A 24,616-nucleotide genomic window follows, 5' to 3' on the forward strand; every position below is an offset into this window, starting at 1 on the left:
ATTCTAGACAAAAAAAATGACGTCTACTCTTCCTTCTACCGTTCCTCAGAGACCGACTGGGCCTCGAAGCCAGGCCACACCTAGGAAATATGCTTCTAGCCACCATCTTGCTAATGCTCCCCCACCCTTAGCTCAAATGCGTAAAATGGCAGAGGATCTCCTCTCCCTTATCCGAGGTACTCAAGCCCCCCTCCAAAAAGGAAAAGTGTTCCTTCTTCAGAAATTGACAGACGAGGATTCTCAGGATTCTGGTTTTTCTGCCTTTGAAGAGGAACAACAGCCCTTAACTGTTTGAGGATTCAGATGCAGAGGAATCCATCCCCTGTGCCTCCCCTCCCCTCCAGAGGACCTCTCCTTTGGGGAAACCCTTCAGGGACCATTTTCATTGGGAATCTCAGGACTACCCACAGTCAAAGAAATGACTTGGAGAGATTTTGGACCTGCCCCAGCACAGACCCCTGGCCATCCCACCTATTCTAGAATTGGTGGATGAGTTTTCCTTGAATCTAGTTTAGCCCATTATGCTCTGCCCCCTGCCCCAGCTAAACCTGACGGGTACTACAGAGTACCACATTCTCACAAATACCTGTACAGCAACCGTGCTGCAGACCCTGAGGTCATTACACAGGAACCCAAAGGAGCTAAGACTAGTTCTGCCAAGAATCCTCTTCCTTCTGACAGACTCCAGAGTTCTGAACAGATGGGGTAAGAAAGTATGCACCTCTGCAACCTTGGCTATCCAAACACTCAATTGTCAGTTCCTTATGTTAAAAAACACACTTTGGAACAATTAAAACAGAAGATTGCTATCTCTCCTGATGGTGCCAACTCAAAAGAGCTGGCAGAATTACTGCACTCTGCTTGTAAAGTGGCCAAGCACTCATTACAATATGGATATGACGCCCTAGAAGCCTCTAGCAGGGCAGCAGTGACAGGATTTGTTGTTAGAAGACATGCATGGCTGAAGGAACAACCTCTCCCTGATCATGTCAAGTCTAAACTTATTGATGCACCCCTTGATAAGGAATGCCTATTTGAGGAAAAAGCAGAAGAGGTGCTTAAAAAGATGGAAGACAAAGCAAAAGCTATGCAAATGGTAAAAGATTTCTTTCATGTTCAACTGCCCACATTCAGCAGGAACTTCCCCTCTAAACACTGGGCCTTTTCTGCACCCAGCAGACAGTGCCAAAGTAAGCCCCGCAGGTACAGGACATCCAGGCCCCCATCTCAGAGCCAGCAAAGAAGCAAACAATGGACCACTTCAGCCTCCAAGGCAGCCAAGCTTCTATGGTAAGCACTCACAATGACTCTCCCTCCCCACTCTGCCCTCCTTTCACTCATCTAAAACTAGGAGGAAGGCTCACCCTTTTCAAGGACAATTGGGTCTGTATAAACAAGGACCAATGGATATTAAAAATCATTTCTCAGGGATACAGATTCTCCTTCAATGAACTCCCAATTCCAAAAGGGTACTCAGACCTCCCCCCAAACCAGTGAGCTGAGGCATTAAAACAGGGAAAAACCCTAATATCCCAGGGGGCAGTATAACCTGTCCCTCCAGATCAAACAGGAAAAGGTTATTACTCCAGACTATTCCTTGTCCCCAGAAAAGTGGGCACTTGGTGCCCCATCCTGGATCTGTCCAAACTGAGTACCTCCTTGGCGTTTCCCAGATTCAAAATATTGATGTTTAATGCTAATTTATAATACAAATTGTATATGTTGGAGCTTTTCTCCCCCAAGCCTCTGCTGAAAAAGGGCTGTTCAGCTCAGTCGGACAATCCTGAAAGATAAATGTAAAATAAGTAAAAATGCTAACCTTGCAGGAGCTCCTGCCTATGCTCGCTCAAAATGCCTGGCTGGTGACACTAGACCTAAAAGATGCCTACCTTCACATCCCTTTCAGGGGATCATGCAGAAAATTCCTGCGCTTCAGAGCAGGCAATCAGCACTTTCAGTTCTCTACACTGCCCTTTGGCTTATCTACTGCTCCTAGAGTATTCACCAAATGCTTGGCCCCGGCTATAGCTTTGTGCAGACAGAGAAATATACAGATTTACCCTTACCTGGACGACTGCCTCATTCAGGCGAACAGCAAAGAAAAGTTGCTTCAGGACCTTCTCTTTGTCAGAAAACTCGTAACTTCCCTAGGGTTCACCATCAATGAGAAAACAATCAAAGCAAAATCTGACCAGGAAAATTGTTTTCCTGGGAGCTGTGCTAGACACAGCAACCCAAATGGCCTTCCTATCCCAAAAAAGCAGAGTTTCCTGGCTCTCTACTTTACCCAGCTGGCTTTTAGAAGTCATCTCACTGCGAAGAAGTTCCTGCAAGCCCTGGGATACATGGCATCTTGCATCCTCCTCATTCCTCTTGCCAGCCTTCACATTAGAAAGAGTCAGTGGTACTTAGAGAACCTTTGGTGGCAGCACACTCCGTCCCTAGAGACCACCCTCCCACTAATCCCTTGCATACGGGACAAATTTCTCTGGTGGGCAGAGGCCTGTGCTATAAAAAGCGTCTTCCCGTAATCCTCCGCCCTTTCGGCCAGACAGCCATCACCGACGCTTCAGACATAGCTTGGGGTGCTCACCTAGCAGGCAGATGTACCCAAGGCTTTTGGAATGCCCAGCAACTCCACTTGCACATCAACCAGAAAGAAGTGATGGCAGTGCAAAACGCTTTGACTTCCTTCCAACCCCACCTCAGGCCGGGGGTCCTCCTGATAAAAGACAACACCACACTAATGTGGTACATCAACAAGCGGTGGGGGAGGCACCCAGTCTTACCTCCTGTGCAGGTTAGCTATGAGGCTGTGGCTCACTGCTACCTCCATGAGGCTACACTTAATTGCCCAGTACTTATCAGGGATCAACAACACACTTGCAGACCACCTAAGCAGAAACTTATTGTACCCCCACGAATGACAGCTCCACAAAGAAATCCTTCTGCAAATCACCTAGGAGTGGGGGACCCCAGAGGTGGACCTCTTTGCATCGCACCTCAACCACCAGCTGCACAAGTTTTGCACTAGGGTGTATCACCTCCTAGCATGTTAGGTGGATGCCTTCACCTTCCCCTGGAGCTCCCTGTTTGTGTACGCATACCCTCCTCTGCCCCTTCTTCCCAAGGTTCTGATTAAAATAAGAGAGGAGAGACAAAGGGCCATATCCTCATCACTCCAGATTGGCCCAGACAACATTGGTACCACTTACTATGCAGTCTGACCTTACAGCCCTCCAGGCTGCTTCCCCTGATGTCAGACCTCTTGACCCAGGAGAGGGGGGAGGGTACTGCACCCAGACTTAGACTATCAAACTTTCAGCATGGCTCATACATTAAAAACTAACAAGAAGTCACTGTTAAGCAAACGGGTCTTGGACATCATCACAGAGGCCAGAAGACCTAGCACAAGAAACTCTTATGCAGGAAATTGGAAAAGATTCTGCTCCTGGAAGCAATCAAAAGGGGCCAGTACCTCCCAACCTTCCATCCCCCTCATTCCGGATTACTTAGCAGAGTTGCTCAATACCAGCCTCTCCTCCTCCTCCTCTATTAAAATCTATGCCTCAGCCATCTCTGCTCATTTTGATTCAGACCCACCCCTCTTCTCTCATCCATTGGTTAAGCAATTCCTCAGAGGGGCTTCTAATATCAGGCCTCCCAGAAGACCTCTTGCTCCACCCTGGGACCTGAATTATGTATTTGGAGAAGCTAACCTTACCTCCTTTTGAACCTGCTACTTCAACAGAATTGAAATACCTCTCCTAGAAGACTGCCTTCCTTCTAGCTATCACCACCAAGACTAGCCCACATCTGACGACATGTCAATGTGTTCACCTATGGTTAATCAGTGGTGTTTGTTAGTTTAATCTAACATTTAAGACTTATCTATTTAGTCAGACAGATGACTTTTATTCTGAACAACATGGCAGCTATATCGGCATCTCACAGTAATTATCTTTAGCTGAAATACGCAGTTCGTCATAGGATTTGTACAATCTTACAGTGGCAACACCATATAATAGTTTTAAAGTGGCAATAGTACATAACCACATACACATATACAAACATCAACAGTTTTATTTCGATTTTTGCATAGTTTTAATTTTTGAAGAATTTTGAAGAAGCTGCTTTGTAGGTGTGGCAGTTTAGGCCTAAGTTTGACCTCATCCACAAATATCAGTATCTATATAGTGTTTCAAGCTATTACAAAATTTTTCCGGGCAGGACATGTGGATTGTCAGCCTTGTATAAAACATTGTATATGGTACATCTTAAGGAAGGTAAATGGCATAACCTTATTTCTGGAAGAGTTATTTTTAACACCATTTCTTAAGAACACATACCAATGCTATTACAATGTATATTGAGATTGCTTGAACAATTTCAAATATACATTTTGTGACCTGAATGACTTAAAAAACTGATATGCAAGACTACAAGTTTTACCTGACATTGTAAGACCTTGGCTAGGATTCTGAAAAGTTTTTCCCCTTTGCAGCTAGCCTTTGCTGTTCTTGGACCACTCTACTGCTGTAGTTTCCCTGTAAAGGGAACCTCAGTGTGAAGGGCAGTCTCACTGCGTTGTCTCAGTCTGAGACTTTCTCTGACATCCAATCCATGTAAAGTCATAGAAATTCTTAAGAGGCCATAAAATCCAACACATTAAGTCTTGTATGGCTGATTTGACTTTTCCTTCTGGCTGGCTGTGGTCAATAGCATCCGCAAAGACCAAGGAGCTAGAGGTCCTTCAATCTGTCATAACTTTTTTAATCATCATTTCTTGTATCTCCTTTAAGGTGCACCTTGTAATCACTGCTGCTTATGTTCCATTGGATCTTCTGTTACCTTTCCACTTACTGAAAGGGACATTGCATATGAAGCCCTCTTGGAAACCTTAGCCCTCTCTGCAGTACCATAGTTTTGTGATTAAAAATTACACACAGCCCTTTTTAGTTGGTGGGTCTCAAGTTTTTTTTTTAAACCTAATTTCTTATGACTCTTCCTTTCAGCTAAGGAGTATCCAAGTTACAGGCCCACATCTAATAAGAGTCTTACTCACTTTTCAATATGGTTAGGATGTCTCTGTATGTTCCAAACCCTTTTTCATGCCTAAAGTTGTTTCTGAATATGCATTCAGCCAAGTTGCTCCGTTTTGTTTTCTGCCTGAACCTTAAGAATAAAGAGGAAATGATTTTGCAGTGCTTTGATGTACATATCTCAGATATGGCATTGCTCATACCATGTATGCAAGGTAAGTAGAGCAACTTTTTAACCTTTTTGTTGAGCTGGTAAGCCCACTGAACATAATTGTCCCTTTTCAGGAGCAACTTAGGAGCACTGTCTGGTTAAGTGACTTGCTTAGAGTCGCATAGTAGGAAAACAAAGGTAAAGGAACCAGATCCCATACCCTGGGTACAGGAAGCTGCTGACTAACCAGTTAAGAGTTTATCCTTGCAGTAACTGCTAGATATCATCTTTATGCCTGAGAAAGCAAATAGCCTAGTTTGCAGGCAAACCTTATCCAGATGACTAGTTGTATTTTTTTCTTTTTTTGTTTTCTTTTGACTGTAACATTTCTGCAAACCCCAGTAAGAGCAAATTTGATTTCACTAATGTGGCATCCACCACATTATGTGGGTGTATAAGCCCAGGGCATTTGTGATGCTACCACCTGAACTTCAGTTCACATTTACTAAGCACTATAAACTAAATTGCTATATAGGATACCAGTACTTTTCCCATGTGTACGTTTGTTCTGTAGTAGTCATCTGTTATGATGAGCATAGTGCATATGTGTGAGTAACTCGCCGTAACAGATGTTTTAGTGGGGGGGTCATTGCTGTAGTATAGAATGTTAAGTTGTCTATCTCGCCTTCATTCTTGCTGGTTGGGTTCGGAGCTGATCCTCGGCTCTGACTTGGCCATCTTCAAAAGCTCGAGAGCTGCTTACTGGCTCTAGGCCCCCCTATATCCCATGATGCCTGGCGCTAGATACCCAGATCTCATTTGCCACTTCTGCTGCGACATTGCTTTTACTGGCTCAGGTCATATTTTTCAATTTTATTGTCATTGTATAAAAATATTTTATATTATAGTTGGTGTTTAAGATAGTTAGTGTACTTTCAGTAGTTGTAGTTAGCTATTTGTATTTAGTCTCCTTCCCCTGAAAACTCGTTTTCTTGTTAGAGAGTTTTCCCCTCCCCCATTCTTAAAGGTAGCCGTTTTTAGTTAGAGGCTAATCCTTGCTTCAGTTTTTTATGTAATAGTTTCTTTGTTGGAAATTGTGGTAGATTAGTAGGTCTAATTACCTTTTCTTAGATAATAGAGTGTGTGTGCTGTTAGGGTGTGGTAACTTGTGTTGAATGTGTGTGTTTTTACTAGTTACCTATTTCCCTTTTGTTACTTTTTCTCTGTAAATTGATTTTTCCGTTTTCAGGTATGTCTAAAGATACGAAAGTATCTGGATTCAAGAAGTATGACTCATGCTGTCAGAAGATGTCACTGACAGATGGTCACACTTCTTGTGTCTACTGTTTGGGCGCCCTACACCTGCAGGACTCTTGTTCAGTGTGTCACGCCTTTAGTCCAAGAGTCCTGCAGGAGCATAGGAGTAAGCTAATCCTTAGGGGTTTGCTCAAACCTGAAGGGTCACCGGCTAAGGTTCAGTCAGTGAAACCCTCTAAGCCAACAAAGCCGCCGGCTCCCAGTTCGGAGCCGTCGTCTGGTGTGGCGTCTGCTTCAACTTCGGTTCCGACTGGAGTCGAAGTACCTATCTCCCACTCAGCCCCGACTCTGGTGTCGGAACAGTCAGGGAATCGAAAACACTCTAGGTCTCCATCCCTAGAGTCGATACACTCTGCTCTGGGGTCGCCTCTCTTCTCGGTCTTTAGACTATCTGACCATGATTTGGAGAGAGTGGTGAGCAGGCTCCTAAAATCGCAGGCCCTGGCTAAAATGTTATCCAGCCCCCCTCATCAGGGTTTGGCTCCGCCTGTCTCTGCAGTAGTTCCTCCTTCAACTCATCCCTCGAGTTCAGAGCCTGAGCTTGCTGGGGCTCGGATCGTGGTTCCATCGTCGGCTCCGATCTCATCCATGGTGCCATCCTTGGAGGGATCTGGGTGCCAGGACTCCCTCATCGGCTCCGAGGGGGCGAGTGGCATTGGACCCTTGTCCGACCCCGTTCTCCCTCTCTGAGCTTCTGTGCAGGTGAGTTCGGCTCCTACATCAGCCTGGGAACAGTCTCTCTCTCTGCTGGGAAGGATCCCGGTCTCTTCGGAGACGTAGCCTTCTCCGGTATCGGGAAGGGGCGCCTTCGAGGTCATGAGGAGTGTGCTGGCCTATGAGTCAGCCCCACGATCAGCCTCATCAGCTCCTCCCCCCCATGGTGCCTGTGTCTGCCTCTGCCCCTCCTCCAGACCCCAAGCGTGGGGAACAAGTGCTCCAGGGCACCCCATTGGGTTTATCTTCCTCTTCCGAGGCCTCCCCTGATCATTCAGAGGAGCCCCCTTGAAAGAGGAAATGCAAGAGTAAGCATGTTGACTCCCCTGAGTCTGTCACTTCAGATACTGACTTGGAGGATTCGGAAGGGTCCCCGAGATCCCCCTCTGAGGACATCTTTCTCAGACATCCTTGAGATACTTAGGCAGAGGGGGAACTGGACTACCCTTAACCCTTCCGGGGATGAGTCTGTATTCCTGGACGCGTTTGGTTCCCGACCCTCCACCTCCTGGGTGTCTCCGCCTTTCGATCCACTGATGTCTGTGGTGGCTCGGAAGGCGTGGTCAGTCCCAGACACAGTGGAACCAACCCCCCGAAGACCCACAAAATTTATTACTGCACCACAAGACAAGCAGTTTTTGACTAAGGGTATTCCCATTGATGCCATGGTGGTAGCAGCGGCCACAAAAAAGGAGTTGGCTGAAACTTCGTCTGTCCATCCCCCTAATAAGGAATCTAGGACGAGGGTCAGATATGGGAAGCGGATGTTTGCATCAGCGACCTTCTCCATGAAGTCGCTGAACTACTTGTGCCACTTTACCCGCCTTCAAAGGGATCTCTTTAAAGAGCTAGGAGATGCCCTTCAAGATCCATCAGCTGTGGGGGTCCAGGCTAAGGTTGTCTCCCAGCTGGCGACTCTTAATTCGGTAGTAAACTCCTCCATGCGGCTCCTCTCTTACGCAGCCGATGGTGTGAGTAGGGCCGCAGGCACAGGCATGGCCTTGAGGAGGCATGCCTGGATGCGGTTATGTAACTTTACGGAACTCTTCAGGGCATCTTTCACAAACACCCCCTTTGATGGTTCTGCTCTTTTTGGACCGCAGGTGAAGGATACCCTTACCAGGTGTGAGCAGGTAGGCAAGACTCTCTCTGCTGTGGGAGTCTGTTTTTCCACTCCAAGACCGTATCCCAAGGGTCAGAAGAGTGGGAAGATGTGGTTCCGGAAACCCCAGGGAGCCGTGCCTGACACACGTGGAGAGTTCCCCTCCAGGGGCAGAGGAGGCAACAACAATAGATGCCGCCTCTGGGCAGAGGGGGTCCGCAAAATCAGGGCCAAAGAGAATCCTTCTCTGACAAGCCCTTCCAGCATCCCTGAGGTGCTGCCTGGCTGTCAACCTTCGGAGGCAGTCGGGGGAAGATTATGGCTGTACCCAAAAGCCTGGCAAAGTATAACACAAAACAAATGGGTACTGTCTGTCATATCCAAAGGCTACAAAATCCCTTTCTTTCGCACTCCCTATGTTCCCAACAAATCCCTTCCAGATGTTCCACCCAATCTAAGGGATCAAGCAGTTCAAGAAATTTCAAAACTGCTGAAAAAAAGTGCCATCCAGCCAGTCCCAGCAGACCAGCAAGGATCCGGAATTTACTTGAGGTTCTTTTTGGTACCAAAAAAGTCAGGGGAATGGAGACCCATTCTGGATCTCGGCAGACTAAACAGGTCTGTTCAAAGAACGAAGTTCCGGATGGTCACGCTACAGTCCAATGTTAAGTTGTCAATCTCGCCTTCATTCTTGCTGGATGGGTTCGGAGCTGATCCTCGGCTCCGACTCGGCCAATACTAAAGCTCGAGAGCTATTTTTACCGGCTCGAGGCTCTCCTATATCCCACAATGCTAGGCGGTAAATACCCAGATCTCGTTTACCGCTTTAGCTACAAGGTGCTTGTTTCTACCGGCTCTGCAGGTTATTGACTTTTTATAGTTGTTAAACTTTAAAATCCCCTTATTTTTCTTAGGATAGTTTATCACAACAGTTTATTTAGTTATCTATCCCTAGTTTCATTCGGGTTCCCCTAATTGTTTTTCCCGTTTATCCCCTGTTAATTTCCTTAGGCCTTCGGGCCCTCCTCACTTCCCCTTAGTCATACCTTATTGTGTGAGTGATTGGCTTATTTTTCCCCTTTCTTAAAGGTGTGTCTGTGTGTGTGTCTGTGTTTTACAGCACTTTAAGATGTCTAAAGACTCCAAGGTCTCAGGCTTCAAGAAGTGTGACTCGTGCTGTCAGAAAATATCTCTGACAGACGGTCACACTTCTTGTGTATATTGCCTGGTACCTTTGCACCTGCAGGACTCTTGTTCTGTCTGCCACGCTTTCAGTCCAAGAGTCCTGCTGGAATGCAAAAATAAACTTATACTTCGAGGCTTATTAAAGCCTGAAGGCTCCCTGACCTAGATCGCATCAGGAAAACCTTCCAAGCCTTCCAAGGCGTCGGCTCCAGCTACGGAACCGTCCGCTGGTGGCTCTAAGGCTGCTTCGACATCGACTCTGTCTGGAGCTGATGTTTCGAAGAGTAAAACTGTTACCTCGGCTCCGGCTGGAGCCAAGAGGCCCGAGACTCAGACGGCTCCGATAGTTTTGTCGGAGCCATCTACTAGGAAGAGGTCGAGATCCCCATCCATTGGCTCTATCCACTCGGCCCCGGGATCTCCACTCTTATTAGAGAGGAGCCATAGGTCCCACTCCTCTCGGTCCTCCAGACTGTCCGACCACGACTTAGAGAAGGTGGTGAGCAGACTTCTCAAGTCCCAGGCAGTGGCCCAAATACTGCATAGCCCTACCCAATGGTCAGTGGCTATACCCATCCCTTCCTCAGTTCCTCCTCCGATTCCCATGAGTTCGGAGCTGGAGCTTCTGGGAGTCATGACTATCGGTGTGTCAGAGCCGATACTTCCACTTTCGGCTCCGTCTTCGGCTCCGATCTCCTCCTTGGAGGGATCTGGGCGTCGGGCTTCCCTCATCAGCTCCGAGGGGGCGAGTGGCATCGGACCCTTGTCCGAGCCCGTTCTCCCTCTCGGAGCTTCGGCGCTGGTGAGCTCGGCCCCGACATCGGCCTCGGAGCCGTCCCTTTCGGTGCCGGGAGGAGTCCTCGTCTCTTCGGAGCGGGGATCTTCGGCCCCGCCTGATCGGGGCGCCTTCGAGGTCATGCGGAGCGTGCTAGACCCGGTGTCTGCTCCACGGTCGGCTCCCTTCAGCTCCTCCCTCTACAGTGCCTGCGATGGTCTCTATCCACCCTCTCGTCCCAGACCGTAGAGAGCCAATGTCTCAAGTTTCCCCACTGGGAATATCGTCCTCTTCAGAGGCTTCTCCTGATCCTTCAGGGGAACCCCCTAGGAAGAAACAATGCAAGAGGAAGCATATTGACTCCCCCGAGTCTATCACCTCGGATACCGACTTGGATGAGTCGGAAGGGTCCCCACGGTCCTCCTCTGAGGATGTCTCCTTTTCAGACATCCTTGAGATCCTTAGACAGAGGGGGAACTGGTCCACCCTTAACCCTTCAGAGGACGAGTCAGTCTACCTTGAGGCTTTTGGCTCTCGCCCTTCCACCTCCTGGGTATCTCCTCCCTTTGACCCCCTCATGGAAGTGGTGGCAAGGAAGCCATGGACAGCCCCTGATACGGTGGAACCTACCCCACGAAGGCCATCCAAGTTTATTACAGCTCCTAAGGACAAAGAATTCTTATCCAAGGGCGTCTCTGTTGATGCTATGGTGGTGGCCACAGCCACTAAGAAGGAATTAGCCGATCCGTCGGTACCTATCCATCCTCCTAATAAGGAATCTAAGACTATGGATAGGTACGGTAACCGGATGTTCTCCTCAGCGACCTTTGCTATGCGTTCGCTGAACTACTTGTGTCACTTCACCCGTCTTCAGAGAGATATGCTCAAGGAAATGGGTGATGCTTTGCAGAATCCAACAACTGAGGTGTTTCAAGACAAAATGAACTCCCAGTTGGCAACCCTGAATTCAATCGTCAACTCCTCCATGTGGCTTCTTTCCTATGCGGCTGATCGGGCGAGTAGAGCTGCTGGCACAGGTGTAGCTTTGCGACGTCACACCTGGATGCGGCTTTGTAACTTTGCGGACCCTTTCAAGGCGTCCTTCACCAATTCCCCTTTTGATGGTACAGCGTTGTTTGGACCTCAGGTGAAGGACACGTTGACTAGGTGCGAACAGGATGGCAAGACTCTCTCTGCCGTGGGAGTCCGGTTTTCTACCCCTTCTAGACCGTATCCCAAGGGTCAGAAGGGGGGGGGAATGTGGTTCCGCAAATCACAGGGAGTCTCGCCTGATGCACGGAGTCAGTTCCCCTCTAGAGGCAGAGGGGGGAACAACAATAGACGCCGCCCTAGGGGCAGGGGGGGTCCGCAAAATCAAAGTAGCCGAGAGACTCTCTCTGACAAACCTTTTCAGCATCCCTGAGAAGCTGCCCGACTGTCCACCTTCGGAGGCAGTCGGGGGAAGATTATCACTGTTTCCAGAAGCCTGGCTTTCTCTCACTCAAGACAAATGGGTACAGTCGATTATATCCGAGGGTTACAAAATTCCCTTTGTCCACATCCCATCTCAACCAAAAGGGCCCCTTCCAGACGTTTCACCTGGTCTAAGGGAACAAGCAGCGCTAGAAATATCAAAGCTGCTGTCAAAAAGAGCTATCCAGCCAGTCCCGGCAGACCAGCAAGGATCCGGAATATACTCCAAATTCTTTTTGGTTCCAAAAAAGACAGGGGACTGGAGAACAGTATTGGATCTCAGCAGACTAAATAAGTCTGTAAACAAAACAAAATTTCGGATGGTCACGCTTCAGTCCATTCTACCCTTCTTGGGTCAGGACAATTGGATGTGCTCAGTAGACCTTCAGGATGTGTACTGTCATATCAAGATGCACAGACGCTCCAGAAGGTTCCTCCGCTTCCGGCTGGAAGCCAGTCACTATCAGTTCAGAGCCCTGCCCTTTGGTCTCACTACAGCCCCCCGAGTGTTCACCAAATGCATGGCAGTGGTCACGGCTCATCTGAGACGACAAGGATTCCAGGTGTTTCCATATTTAGACGACTGGCTCCTTACCACCAGGTGTCAACTTCTCATATGCAGAGACTACACCATTCATACTTGTCAAGCTCTAGGCATTTCCATAAATTTCGAAAAATCTGCCTTGTTGCCTTGTCAGGATATTACCTTTATAGGCGCCACCTTAGACACAATTCATCTTTCCGCGAAACTAACAGAGCAAAGAGTATCCGATATCCGCAAACATGTTCACATTCTTCTTCAGTGCGACAGGATCAAAGCCAGGTTTGTCTTGAAGGTTTTAGATCTCATGGCAGCTGCCATTACACTTCTTCCCCTAGCCCGCTTTCACATGTGTATCCTCCCAGTGGATGCTGTTTTCTCAGTGGTCCTTCCAACAGCTCCCATTGTCTCTCAGTATTCTGCTGACCCAATCATGCAAGAAGCATCTATCTTGGTGGATGACCTCCCCTCAAGTTCTTCAGGGCAGATCATTCGTCCCCCCCCCCGGTTGCCACGGTGACAGAGGACGCCTCCCTGATCGGGTGGGGGGGGGGCATTGTCAGGGCAGGTTGGTCCAGGGCAGATGGCAACCTTTCGAAAGCCATTTGCACATAAATGTCCTGGAGATGAGAGCAGTACTTTTAGCGTTGCAAGCCCTTCAGCACTCTCTTCCCACCGGGACTATTGCAATTCAGACAGACAATATGTCTGTAGTATGGTACATCAGCAAACAGGGCGGAACCAAGTCTTATCCCTTATGTCGAGAGGCACTCAGACTTTGGCAGTGGCCGATCTCATCTCAGCGGTTTCTGATAACAACGCACATCCCTGGGAAGTCCAACGTGATAGCTGACAAGTTGAGCAGGGCCATACTCATACCACACGAGTGGTCTCTCAAACAGTCAGTGCTGGAAGAAATTTTTCAGAAATGGGGCCGACCTTGCTGCAATCTTTTTGCTACTCCCCAAAACAGCAAGTGTCACGATTTCTTCACCCTCTTTTCCCCTACCAGGTCAACCCGCCAGGGATGCTCTAGTCCACGATTGGCCCCGGGGACTTCTGTATGCCTTTCCCCCCTTTCCACTGATCTCTCAAGTAATTCAGAAAGCTACCGCATTGAGAGTCGACATGATCCTCATTGCCTCTTACTGGCCTCGTCAGATATGGTTTCCGTTCCTTCACCGGTTTCTGTTGGAGCAGCCTTGGCATCTGGATCCAGTGCCAGATCTTTTGACCCATCAATTGGGTCAGCTGCACCACTCCCTCCCATCTCTCAACCTCACAGCTTGGTTGCTCCGCTTCTTACCCTAGCCAGGCTTCCTTTAATTACCCATTCGTTCCGTAACATCCTTATAGCCTCCCACAAGTCTTCTACAAGAAGGATTTGCAATAGCAAGTGGAAACGTTTTTCCTTCTGGGCAGCAACTAATAACATAGACCCTTTCACTGCACCTATCCAGTCTATACTAGACTTCCTGGCAGAACTTTTTCACTCCAGTTCTTCTTCGTCTACTATTAGAGTCCAATTGGCGGCTATATCTAATTTCCATGTAGGCTTTTCAGACTCCAGCATCATGTCCCACAAACTTTGCAAAGCCTTTCTAAAAGGTATCTTTTTGCTCAAGCCCCCAATTAGAGATCCCCCACCTCAGTGGGACTTAAATTTGGTTCTAGCCTCCTTGATTCTCCCCCCCTTCGAACCGGCTGCTTCCTGCTGTCTGAAATTGCTTTCATGGAATACCCTTTTTCTAGTAGCAATAACATCAGCTAGACGGGTATCTGAACTTCATGCTCTTTGCAGTTGTCCTCCATACTTAGTTTTCCACAAAGACAGGGTGTCCCTTCGGACCAACCCTTCCTTTTTACCCAAGGTTTCTTCTGAGGTGAATCTGAATCAGACAATCAACCTTCCAGTTTTCTTCCCTAATTATTCCAACAAGGCAGAACAAAAGTTACATTTCCTAGATGTTCATTGCCAGCTTTGTTATTATTTGGATAGGACTAAACAGTTTAGGAAGTCTAACCAGCTATTCCTATCTTATGCGGAAGGCAAGATGGGCCTTCCAGTTTCCAAAGTGTCCCTTTCGAGATGGCTGGCCTCTGTAATTTCCTTCATTTATGAACTCAGACACCAAAAGCTACCATCACGACCTAGAGCTCATTCAACCAGGGTGTTAGCTACGTCTGTAGCATTTCAAGACAGACTGCCCATAGATTCCATCTGTCAAGCAGCTACATGGGCTTCTCCTCATACCTTTATCTCGCATTATAAATTGGATATGGCCTCCAGAAACCGGGCTAACTTTGGTTCCACCGTTCTCAAGAGTCTGTTCCGATGAGCCACCCAGGATAAGGGTGCTAGGGACGCGGTCCCATCTAGCAAGAATGAAGGCGAGATTGACAACTTAACATTGAGAAGTTATGTACCTACCATAACGTTCCATGTTAGTTGTCTTCTTCTCACCTTCTTTCTTGTGTCCCACCCTCCATCCCCCTAGCCTGGACAGACCGAGAGGATCCTTAGGATCTTTTATCTTCCACAGCGTCAAACACCTCTATTGCCCCTGATTGATAGTTCTACAGGTAGTTTCTATAGAGGTGGATTTCTTTTTTCTCTGTCTCTAGGAGACCAGCACTGCTATACTTTCAGCTATCAGACGAGATCTGGGTATTTACCGCCTAGCATTGTGGGATATAGGGGAGCCTCGAGCCAGTAAAAATAGCTCTCGAGCTTTAGTATTGGCCGAGTCGGAGCCGAGGATCAGCTCCGAACCCATCCAGCAAGAAAGAAGGCGAGAAGAAGACAACTAACATGGAACGTTATGGTAGGTACATAACTTCTCATTTTACCCTTTCTTGGTCAGGACAATTGGATGTGCTCCATAGGTTTTCAGGATGCATACTACCATACCAAAATGGACAGATGCTCCAGAAGATTCCTCCGCTTCCGGCTGGGAGCCGGTCATTATCAGTTCAGAGCTCTGCCCTTTGGTCTCACTAAAGCCCCCAGGGTGTTCAAATGTTTGGCAGTAGTTACTGCTCACCTGAGACGGCAAGGATTCCAGCTGTTTCCATATTTAGATGACTGGCTCCTTACTGCAGCCACCAGGCATCACCTGCTGCGAGCCAGAGACTACACCATCCAAACTTGCTCCAAACTAGGCATCACAATAAATTTCGAAAAGTCTTCATTGTCGCCTTGTCAATCTCTTACCTTTATAGGCGCAAACTTAAATACAAAGGACATGTCAGCGAGACTTCCATTAGACAGAGTGCTAGACATTCGTCGACTTGTCCAGGTCTTATTAGGATGCAAAAAAATTCAGGCCAGATTCGTCCTAAAGACCTTGGGTCTTATGGCAGCGACTATCATACTAGTCCCCCTCGCTCGTTTTCATATGAGGATTCTTCAGTGGATGCTGTTCACCCAATGGTCTTTCCAGCAACTTCCAATGTCTCACAAAATAATGATCACACAGACATGCAAAAACCAACTTGCTTGGTGGATGGTTTCCCCATCAGTACCCCAGGGCAGACCATTTGCTCTTCCTCCTCCAGTGGCTACGGTGACCACGGATGCCTCCCTGATCAGGTGGGGGGGGGGGCATTTTCAGGGCCGAACAGTCCAAGGCACCTGGCAGCCTCACGAGTACCATCTGCATATCAATGTCTTGGAGATGAGGGCCGTGCTTTTGGCGTTGCAAGCTCTTCACAACTCTGTTCCTACCGAGACCATTGCAGTTCAAACCGACAATATGTCGGTAGTGTGGTACATCAACAAGCAGGGCGGAACCAGGTCCTACCCCCTATGTCGAGAAGCACTCAGACTCTGGCAGTGGGCGATCTCTTCCCAACGGTTTCTGATAGCAGCGCACATCCCTGGGAAGTCCAACGTTATAGCGGACAGGCTGAGCAGAGCAATTCTCATGCCTCACGAGTGGTCTCTCAATCAGACAATGACTGACCAAATCTTTCGTAAATGCGTTCAGCCTTGCTGCGACCTTTTTGCCACCCCCTTCAACAGCAAGTGCAACAATTTCTTCTCTCTTCTCCCTCTTCCCGGACACTCCCCCAGTGACGCTCTAGTTCAAGATTGGCCTCAGGGACTTCTTTATGCATTCCCTCCATTCCCCCTGATTTTCAAATTGATGCAGAAAGCTACCACATTGGGATGCAAGATGATCCTCATTGCCCCTTACTGGCCTCGACAAATTTGGTTCCCGTTCCTGCATCATTACCTTCTGGAGCGGCCCTGGACCCAGTTCCAGACCTCCTGATCCATCAATTGGGTGGGCTGCACCAATCCCTTCAATCTCTCCAGCTCACTGCTTGGTTGCTCCACTTCCGACCTTAGCCAGGCTTCCGAACATCTCCCACTCGGTGCGTGAAATCATCTTATCGCACAAGTCTACCACTAGAAAGACTTATGCTAGTAAGTGGAAACGTTTCTCTTTCTGGGCAGAGGCTAGGAATATAGATCCCTTTTCAGCCCCTGTGCACCATATTTTGGATTTTTTAGCGGAACTTTTTCGTGCTGGATCTTCTTCTGCCACGATTAGAGTTTAGTTAGCTGCAATTTCAAGCTTTCATACAGGTCTATCGGATACTAGTATTATGTCCCATAAGCTTTGTAAAGCTTTTCTCAAAGGGACTACTTTACTCAGGCCCCCAGTGAGAGATCCCCCACCTCGTGGGATCTAAATTTGATTTTAGCTTCCCTGATACTGCCCCCCTTTGAATCGGCAGCTTCTTGTTCCTTGAAGTTTCTTTCTTGGAAAACCCTTTTTCTGGTTGCAATTACTTCAGCCAGAAGAGTTTCTGAGCTTCAGGCTCTTTGTGTTCGCCCTCCTTATCTAGTTTTCCACAATGACAGTGTGTCCCTCAGGACTAATCCTTCCTTCCTTCCAAAGGTTTCTTCTGACAGTAATTTGAGTCAGTCTATTGATCTGCCTGTGTTTTTTCCAAATTATTCCAACAAGGCGGAATACAAATTGCATCAGTTAGATGTTCATGAACAGTTACACTTTTACTTGCATAGAACTAAGCAAATAAGAAAATCAGACCAGCTGTTCCTGTCCTATGCTGAGGGTAAACAAGGTCTATCTGTGTCGAAAGTAACCTTATCTAAGTGGTTGACATCTATCATTACATTTATATATCAGCTAAGGAATAAAGAGCTTCCTGCTAAACCGAAAGGTCACTCCACTAGAGCTCTAGCTACTTCAGTGGCTTTTCAGGCAAGATTGCCAATGGAAACTATTTGTGCAGCAGCTACATGGGCCAATCCTCATACCTTTATTTCACATTATAAGCTGGACGTGGCCTCCAGGAGCAGAGCTGATTTTGGTTCCACTGTTCTGAAGAGTCTGTTCCGATGAGCCACCCAGGATTGAGGTGCTAGGGACGCTGTCCCAACTAGCAAGAATGAAGGCGAGATAGACAACTTAACATTAAGGAGTTATGTATCTACCATATAACGTTCCATGTTAGTTGTCTTCTTCTCGCCTTCTTTCTTGCGTCCCACCCTCCATCCCCCTATCCTAGTAGACCGAGAAGAGTTCCTTATGTTTTTCTCACTGGCTGAGTCTTCTCTGACTATTCCTTCTGACTAGTAGTCTCTCCAGTAGGATTTAGGCATTCTAGGACAAGATTCCTGTATTGTTAATATTATTATGTCTGCAGTTAGACTTACCAAACAAGATCTGGGTATCTAGCGCCAGGCATCATGGGATATAGGGGGGCCTCGAGCCAGTAAGTAGCTCTCGAGCTTTTGAAGATGGCCGAGTTGGAGCCGAGGATTGGCTCTGAACCCAACCAGCAAGAAAGAAGGCGAGAAGAAGACAACTAACATGGAACGTTATGGTAGGTACATAACTTCTTATTCCATCCTATCACCTGGTCCTGCTTGACATTCTTTATGCCTCGAGGCCTGGATGATCTGGTGTATATTTGTTCTTGGTACCCTTTTTGGAGATCTGTAGATGTATATGTAGCTTAAAGATTCCTGTACTTCTAGCATAGAACTGCAGTCAGTACTGGGTGTGGGTATGCTAATTGCGCTCTCCTTTCAGAGACTTTATGGACACCTAAATCTTTGGAAGTCGGACTAGGTGTGGCTATAGATATTTGGCTAAATTCCACGTATAACAGTCATACTGTATGAGTAATCCCGGACTGTCAGCTGTTTTAGTCATGCAGTTGTACTTCATGTAAATGGAGAGAGATCCTATATAGCAGTTGTGGGTATGCTTGCAAATGATTCCTCACCTAGGTCAAGCATGTCTGACTTGCATGTCTGTTATTACATAGACAGCATGCACATATTCACTGTTGAGGTGCATAACCGCTTAGTGGATGGCAAAGCTGTGAATTACGGTTAGGGTTGTTAAGCAGTTCCTTAAGGAAGTTCTGAATCATGTCTCATCTTTGATTTTTTTTTTCCACTGGAACTTTAACTTTATGACAGGCCTGTACATCCTGTTTTCAAAGAAGGTGGTTCAGCAGATCTGTAGTTTGTCTCTTGGAAGATGCTGTTCTTGGTTGCAATTACCTTCTTTGTATCTAGTTGCAGTCCTAGGAAGGGGGAATGGGATGAAGTGGCCAGGTCTCCTACAACAGGGGAATGTTCTAGGGAAGTCGCTGGCTGTGTATCTTATGGTGAAGACCAGGATCTTTGCATTTAGCCTATTTACAGATAGTGGCAGGTTATGACATTGTTTGCCCCTCTCCCAGATTACAGATTCTGACCAGTTTAATGTGCATAAAGTGTCCAAGTTTCTCTTCTGCATCTCCTCATAGGATGCCTCACTCTCTGGCAACCACTAATGTGTGTGCCACAAGGCCTAATCCCCAAGTTGTTGGGGGGGAGGGGTCCACCTAGCAACAGAGTTATATCATGGGTAGCCTGGTGAATAACAGTTGGAGGGATCCAGGTTGTGTGGGTATGTTCACCAGTAGGAAAACGTATGGCTAAGCAGGCTACTTAGGGAGCAGCGTTAAACGTCTATATTGCAGGCAGACGTTTGTACCATGGCCATTTGGTTGATGATTTATGTGTTTAACTTCAGGAAGCATGTTTCCGTTGGAGTCTCAGTGCTTCAGGGTGCTGCCTTTCAAGCTTTTGCTTATTTCTATCTTTTCTTTTTGTTTAGTACGTTTTGTGGTGGTACTTGGGATTTTTTTAAGTAGTGACACGAAATGTTTAGGGCCTTTGTAGTTAGATATGACAAATGTACGTATGCTTACTGTATTGATTTATGTACAAAAAGGTCCTTGGCAGTGTTTAACCTTCCTGTCTACCCTTTTGTATTAAGACTGACTTTTCACATTACTATAGCTGATTTGTATTTGTACAATTTAAGAAAACCTAACTTTAAGTATACATTGTAGGGTTGTACTGGAGAGTACAGTGGCTTGGTTCATCTTCCTACATTAGCATGTGACTTTGATGCAAATGAGTGAGAAGGATGTTGCCTTGAGATTTTTATTTTATTTTAAACTCCATCTCTCAAAATGACACTTCAGAATGTCAGCCAATGCTCCATAGCTGTGTTGTGACAGTAAAGTGAAGAAAAGAATGCATTCAGGCACAGGTTGCAGGACCTACTAGATAAAGCAGGGCAACATGAATTGATTTCGACAAGGGTGACCCGCATACACATATCTGGACAGACAGAATGGGATATGAGGACAGCTTTGGTGCACAGGCTTGGGGTAACAGGAATAAAGGAGAGGCCATTCTAGACTTCTGTCTGGCGAATGGCTTGATGATGGCCAACACACGGTTCAGCAAGAGAGACAAACACAGTATCACAAGAGTGGCCAACAGGTAACTCCAGTAGACTTCTTCCTAGTAAGGAAAAGGCAGTGGGGTAGAATCAAAGATTGCAAAGTCATCTGTAGTGAAACAGTTGGCCCACAGCATAAACCAATGGTTACCCCAATCGGCTGCAAGCAATAGTCAGAGAAGGCTCTAAGGTCAACAGCGATAAGGCTGAAGACCTGCAAGTTAACTGGAGAAAAAGCCAAGAGTTAAAGGAATTACTCAGCACTCTAGCACTTCAGGAAGAAGGGGAAAAAGGTAGGATTGAAGAAGAAAGACAGGGCCTCAAAACAGCATGTATGAGGACTGTGGAACAGGTAGGTGGCTGAGCCAGGTATGGAAATAAGGCACATAAGGAAAGCGGGTGATGTAACACAAGTCTGGTAAGCCATCAGAAGAAAGGAGTAGTGTAGGAAAAAGTGAGAGAAAAAGCAAACCAGGCTAAGAAGGAATGCCAATTGTCTAACAAAGAGGTTAAGAGGAGTTGCAGTAGCAGAGAACAAAGCATCTAAAGCACTCTACCAGCTTCTGAGAGGTGACTTGGATGGCAGAATGAAACTGCATCAGGTTGCAAAGCAAAGATGAAGACAGTTAGACACTCTTTTTGTAAGAGATGCCAACAACCTGCTCACCAGTCTACAGGAAATCAAAGGCAGATGGAAGTAGTATGTTCAGAAGTTTCTGAATGAAGAAAATCCCACAGAAGCGGTACTGCCCTTATCAGAGGAGGATCCCACCATAAGTAAGGACAGCACCATGGAAAATGAAGTCAGGGAAAGCATCAGGCTCAGATAAAGTCACAGCAGATAAGACCAAGTTGTTGTGTGAGATGGAGTAAAATGGTTCCTGATGATACTCATAGCAGTATGGAGAGAAAAGAGCATCTCCGATGACTGGAGAGTAAGCATACTGGTGCCAGTGTACAAGAGCAAAGAGTACATCCATAACTGTGGGCAGTCCAGAGGTATCAAACTCCTGTCACACTGCTTGACAGCTCTGGAGAGGGTGATTGATAAATGAATAGGCAGAGCAGTACAAAGTAAGATGGAATATGAGCGGTTCACATTCAGATCAAGATGCAGCACAACCAGCCAGATGTTTGCAATGGCACATATAGTTGAGAAGTAGTTAGAGAATGAGGAATGAGTCCAAATGGGCTTTCCTACACTTAGAGGAAGCATATGACAAGGTCCCAAGAATGCTGATTTGAGTAGTCTTGTGGTTCGAAGTCCTAGAAACATTGGTAGAATTAGTGTGTACAAGGACTCAAATCAGTCAAATTGGTTCCTAATGGGAGTGGTTGTGCATCAGTGTTACATGCTGGAGGGGACAGGCCAAAAAGTTGCTCTACACAGACAATGTGGCATTACTGGCAGAGGCTGTGCAAGAACTTCAGCAAAGGACAGGATAGTGGAGTGCAAAACTGAAGGCACATGGGTTGAAATTGTGTACAGATAAGACCGTTGTAATAGCAAATGGAGGAAATCAGAAGAAGCTGAGAATTGAGATAGAAGGGGAAATAGTGGACTAGTTTAACAGTGTCATGTATCTGGGAGGGGTGGTTGAGGAGAAGGTAAGTCTGAGGAGCTCAAAACTAGAATCAGAGGAGATACAGCCAACTGGTGCAGAGTATCAGAGTAGTGTATGACAGAAGAAAGCCAAACAAACTGAAAAGTAAGGTACAAAACAGTGGTGTGTCCAGTGTAGAAGCCTGGGCAGTAAACGCAGAGCAGTTGAGGAAGCTTGGAGGTGATGGAAATCAAGTGACTAAAATGGTTGTTAGAATGCACACTGTGGGACAGATGAAGAAATGAGAACACCATAGTGGAAGCCAAAGTAGCTCCAGTTGCAGAGAAGGTCAAACAGGACAAATGGCAGTGGTTCAAGCACATGTACAGAAAAGAGGAAGACAATCTGGTGAAGATTATTTGATTACAGACAGGAAGAGGGCAAGAGGAAACAATGGCATCCATTAAAGAGATGGACAGATTGTGTAAAAGACCTGCAACAGTCAGGCAATGTTGACTGTCAAAGAAGGTAGGAGAGTGGCTTTGAATTCAGAGAGATGACTACAGTTGACGTGATTCCCTGATCCCATATATAAAATGGGAAAAGGGGGGTTGTTGATTTATCTCAAAACTGGAGATTCTAGCAGTGACTGCTGGAGTTATCATTTATATGTTCCTTGTGCTGAGTACTTTAGTATTACCCCTACCAACTCTTCTTCCTAGAAGTGAGGGAGTGGCAAAATTTAATTTGACAAGAAAGAACTGAACATTATACAAGTGGCTACCAAGTTTATTTCACTACAGGTGTAGTATGCAGTGATTTCAGTGGGATATAGTCCCAGGAAGAAGATTGCTGGAGAAAAAGAAATGTAGGCTAGATTTCTGTTTTTTAGCTACCACCACTGTCCATTTTGAAGATCAACTTTTGTGTCTTGAATAACTTTCTATTTTTCTTGTTTTGGAGGTATAAAATGTTTACAGATACATCCTTTATCTTTACCATTTTGCCTGTCCTGCTAAGATAGTTCAGGTTCTCTAATAGGCTACCTCTCAATACCTTGGACAGCTATTTTGTCCTGATCATAAAAGGATGCAGAAAATTTGGCGAGAGTGATAGCAGCCAGTTGCTCCTTTGGTATAGTTTCCTGAAAGGACTTTTCTTTTGCTGTACTCTGGGAGAGGGAGCTTGGATGTTTTATACCAGTGTGGGACTGAACACAATTATTTCCACACATCTTCACTGGGGCAGTTAAGGTTGTTTGCTTCATGCACTCCTTGAGGGATTTTTCTAGTGGTATTTTCAAATTGCTTTTGCCCCTTGTGAAATGGATGGTATTTGTTGCTGTGTAGTACTACTCAGAGGTGCTTATTTGAGTGGTCGATGACCGCTCAAACCATGTTGATAACATAGGTAGGTGCCCTTCACCTATGTTACTTGAACAGTTATAATACTTGGTCAGTCTATCCCAAATAGTTTAATTCCACTAGTTTATTTCAAATGTTTTCTGAAATCAACTAAGACTTACTAAAAAAAAAAAAAAAAAAAAGGCTGCTACTGTTGCAACATAAGGAAAAGAATTCAGAAGTTGCAACAGTTAGTCTTTTTGGTTTTGAATGTAAACTAATATTTTATTTATGTATTTTTAATACAGGTGCTGCATAAGAAGGTGGCAACGTAAGTAGCTGCATACCTGCTTTAGCACAGTGAATCTGGCTTGGGGCTGAAGGACAAACATAATGACCTCTGAAGTTGTAAATGTGAAGACTGAAAAGCCTGATGAAGTACAGGACACTGTGTGGCATGACAAGACCAAAGATGATTCTACTTCTGTAGATGGCGCAGGAGAAGTACAAGCTGCAGAGACACCAGGAGATGTACCAGCTGAGATATGTGTGGTTATTGGTGGAGCTAGGAACCAGCAAGTACTAGGTGAGGATTTCAGCTAGTAAAATCACCAGTGATGTTAATCATTAATGGTCACTGCCTGAGTTGCCTAAGCTATATGGGGTTATATTCTGCACAGGATACAACAGGGAGACAGCTTCCAAACTTCAGGGCCCCCTCCATGCTCCCAAACCATTAGCTTGAGCTGGTCTAGCTAATAGTCAGGTTTGAGCGCAAAGCCATTCAGAGCTTTCCCACCACTAAGAAGTGTGCTCCTCTGCTGTCTTTCAAGGATCATTGGTCATCTTATACTGTTCAGTCGCTGGGCAGGTAGGTTCCCTTCAGGGAAAAACCTACCACTTTACCTTTTTTATAAAGAAAATGTACTTTTAAGCTTTGAAAGTGTTTAGGTTGATTGTCTCATGACTTGTGTACTTTTAAATGGGAGTGCACATTTTTAGTTTTGTAGTAAAAACTTGTTTAAGACAACTTTTTCTGTGGAAAAACTATGGATGTCCTGCTTGAGTTACTGTTGGAGTTTTCTTAACAGATGGGTTGTCGCTTGCTGACGTCCGGCTAGGGTACCTAAGCTTTATCTTCTTAGGATGTATATCTAGATAATGACCTCAGCTCATTGGCATAGCAGTGTTAAATCAGAAGTGTGTGTCAGAGATCCCCAGACTATCTCGCCATCAGCCAGAGCACAGGTCCTTGACCCCAGTGGACTGTAATCGTTTGGTTGCTCAATGCCATATCTTCACTTGTTGGATCAGATAAGTGCTCCATTGGGAATCCTTGTTTTTTCCATACCTTTGACTGTCTTGCTAACTGTTATTAGATGTTAGCTAGGAGAGGAAAGTGCGAGTGTGGCAGACAAATTCCATACAGAGTTGTACACTGTCTGTTTTGTCTGTGCCCTGAACATAGATACAAAACCTGCTCAGTCTGACAGTCATTTGTCCCTAGAACTGTCCAATGTAGGATATCCACACTTAATTCTTTCCTCCAGACCCAACGCCTTAAACACTTTGCCCACTCCACCATGTTGGAATGCCCAGACTTCTTCCTGACAGGCAAGAAAAAACTTGGAAAACGAATCCT

At 46.2% G+C, this 24,616-nt stretch overlaps 1 protein-coding gene across 13 annotated transcripts in view; it reads left to right on the top strand.

Moving 5' to 3' along the window:
• Nucleotides 1–24,616, top strand: part of LOC122790995 (zinc finger protein 618-like) — a 2,638,133-nt gene that overhangs the window by 321,896 nt on the left and 2,291,621 nt on the right. For all 13 annotated transcript variants that reach the window (XM_044058728.1, XM_044058724.1, XM_044058727.1 and 10 more), the window contains exon 3: nt 23,283–23,560. In XM_044058728.1, coding sequence (XP_043914663.1) covers nt 23,368–23,560 — 193 coding nt within the window. In that variant the 5' untranslated portion in view covers nt 23,283–23,367. The remainder of the gene's footprint in view (nt 1–23,282; nt 23,561–24,616) is intronic.

Source organism: Protopterus annectens, chromosome 16.part0, assembly GCF_019279795.1.
Source record: "Protopterus annectens isolate FY-2018-M chromosome 16.part0, PAN1.0, whole genome shotgun sequence".
Classification (NCBI taxonomy): Eukaryota; Metazoa; Chordata; order Ceratodontiformes; family Protopteridae; genus Protopterus; species Protopterus annectens.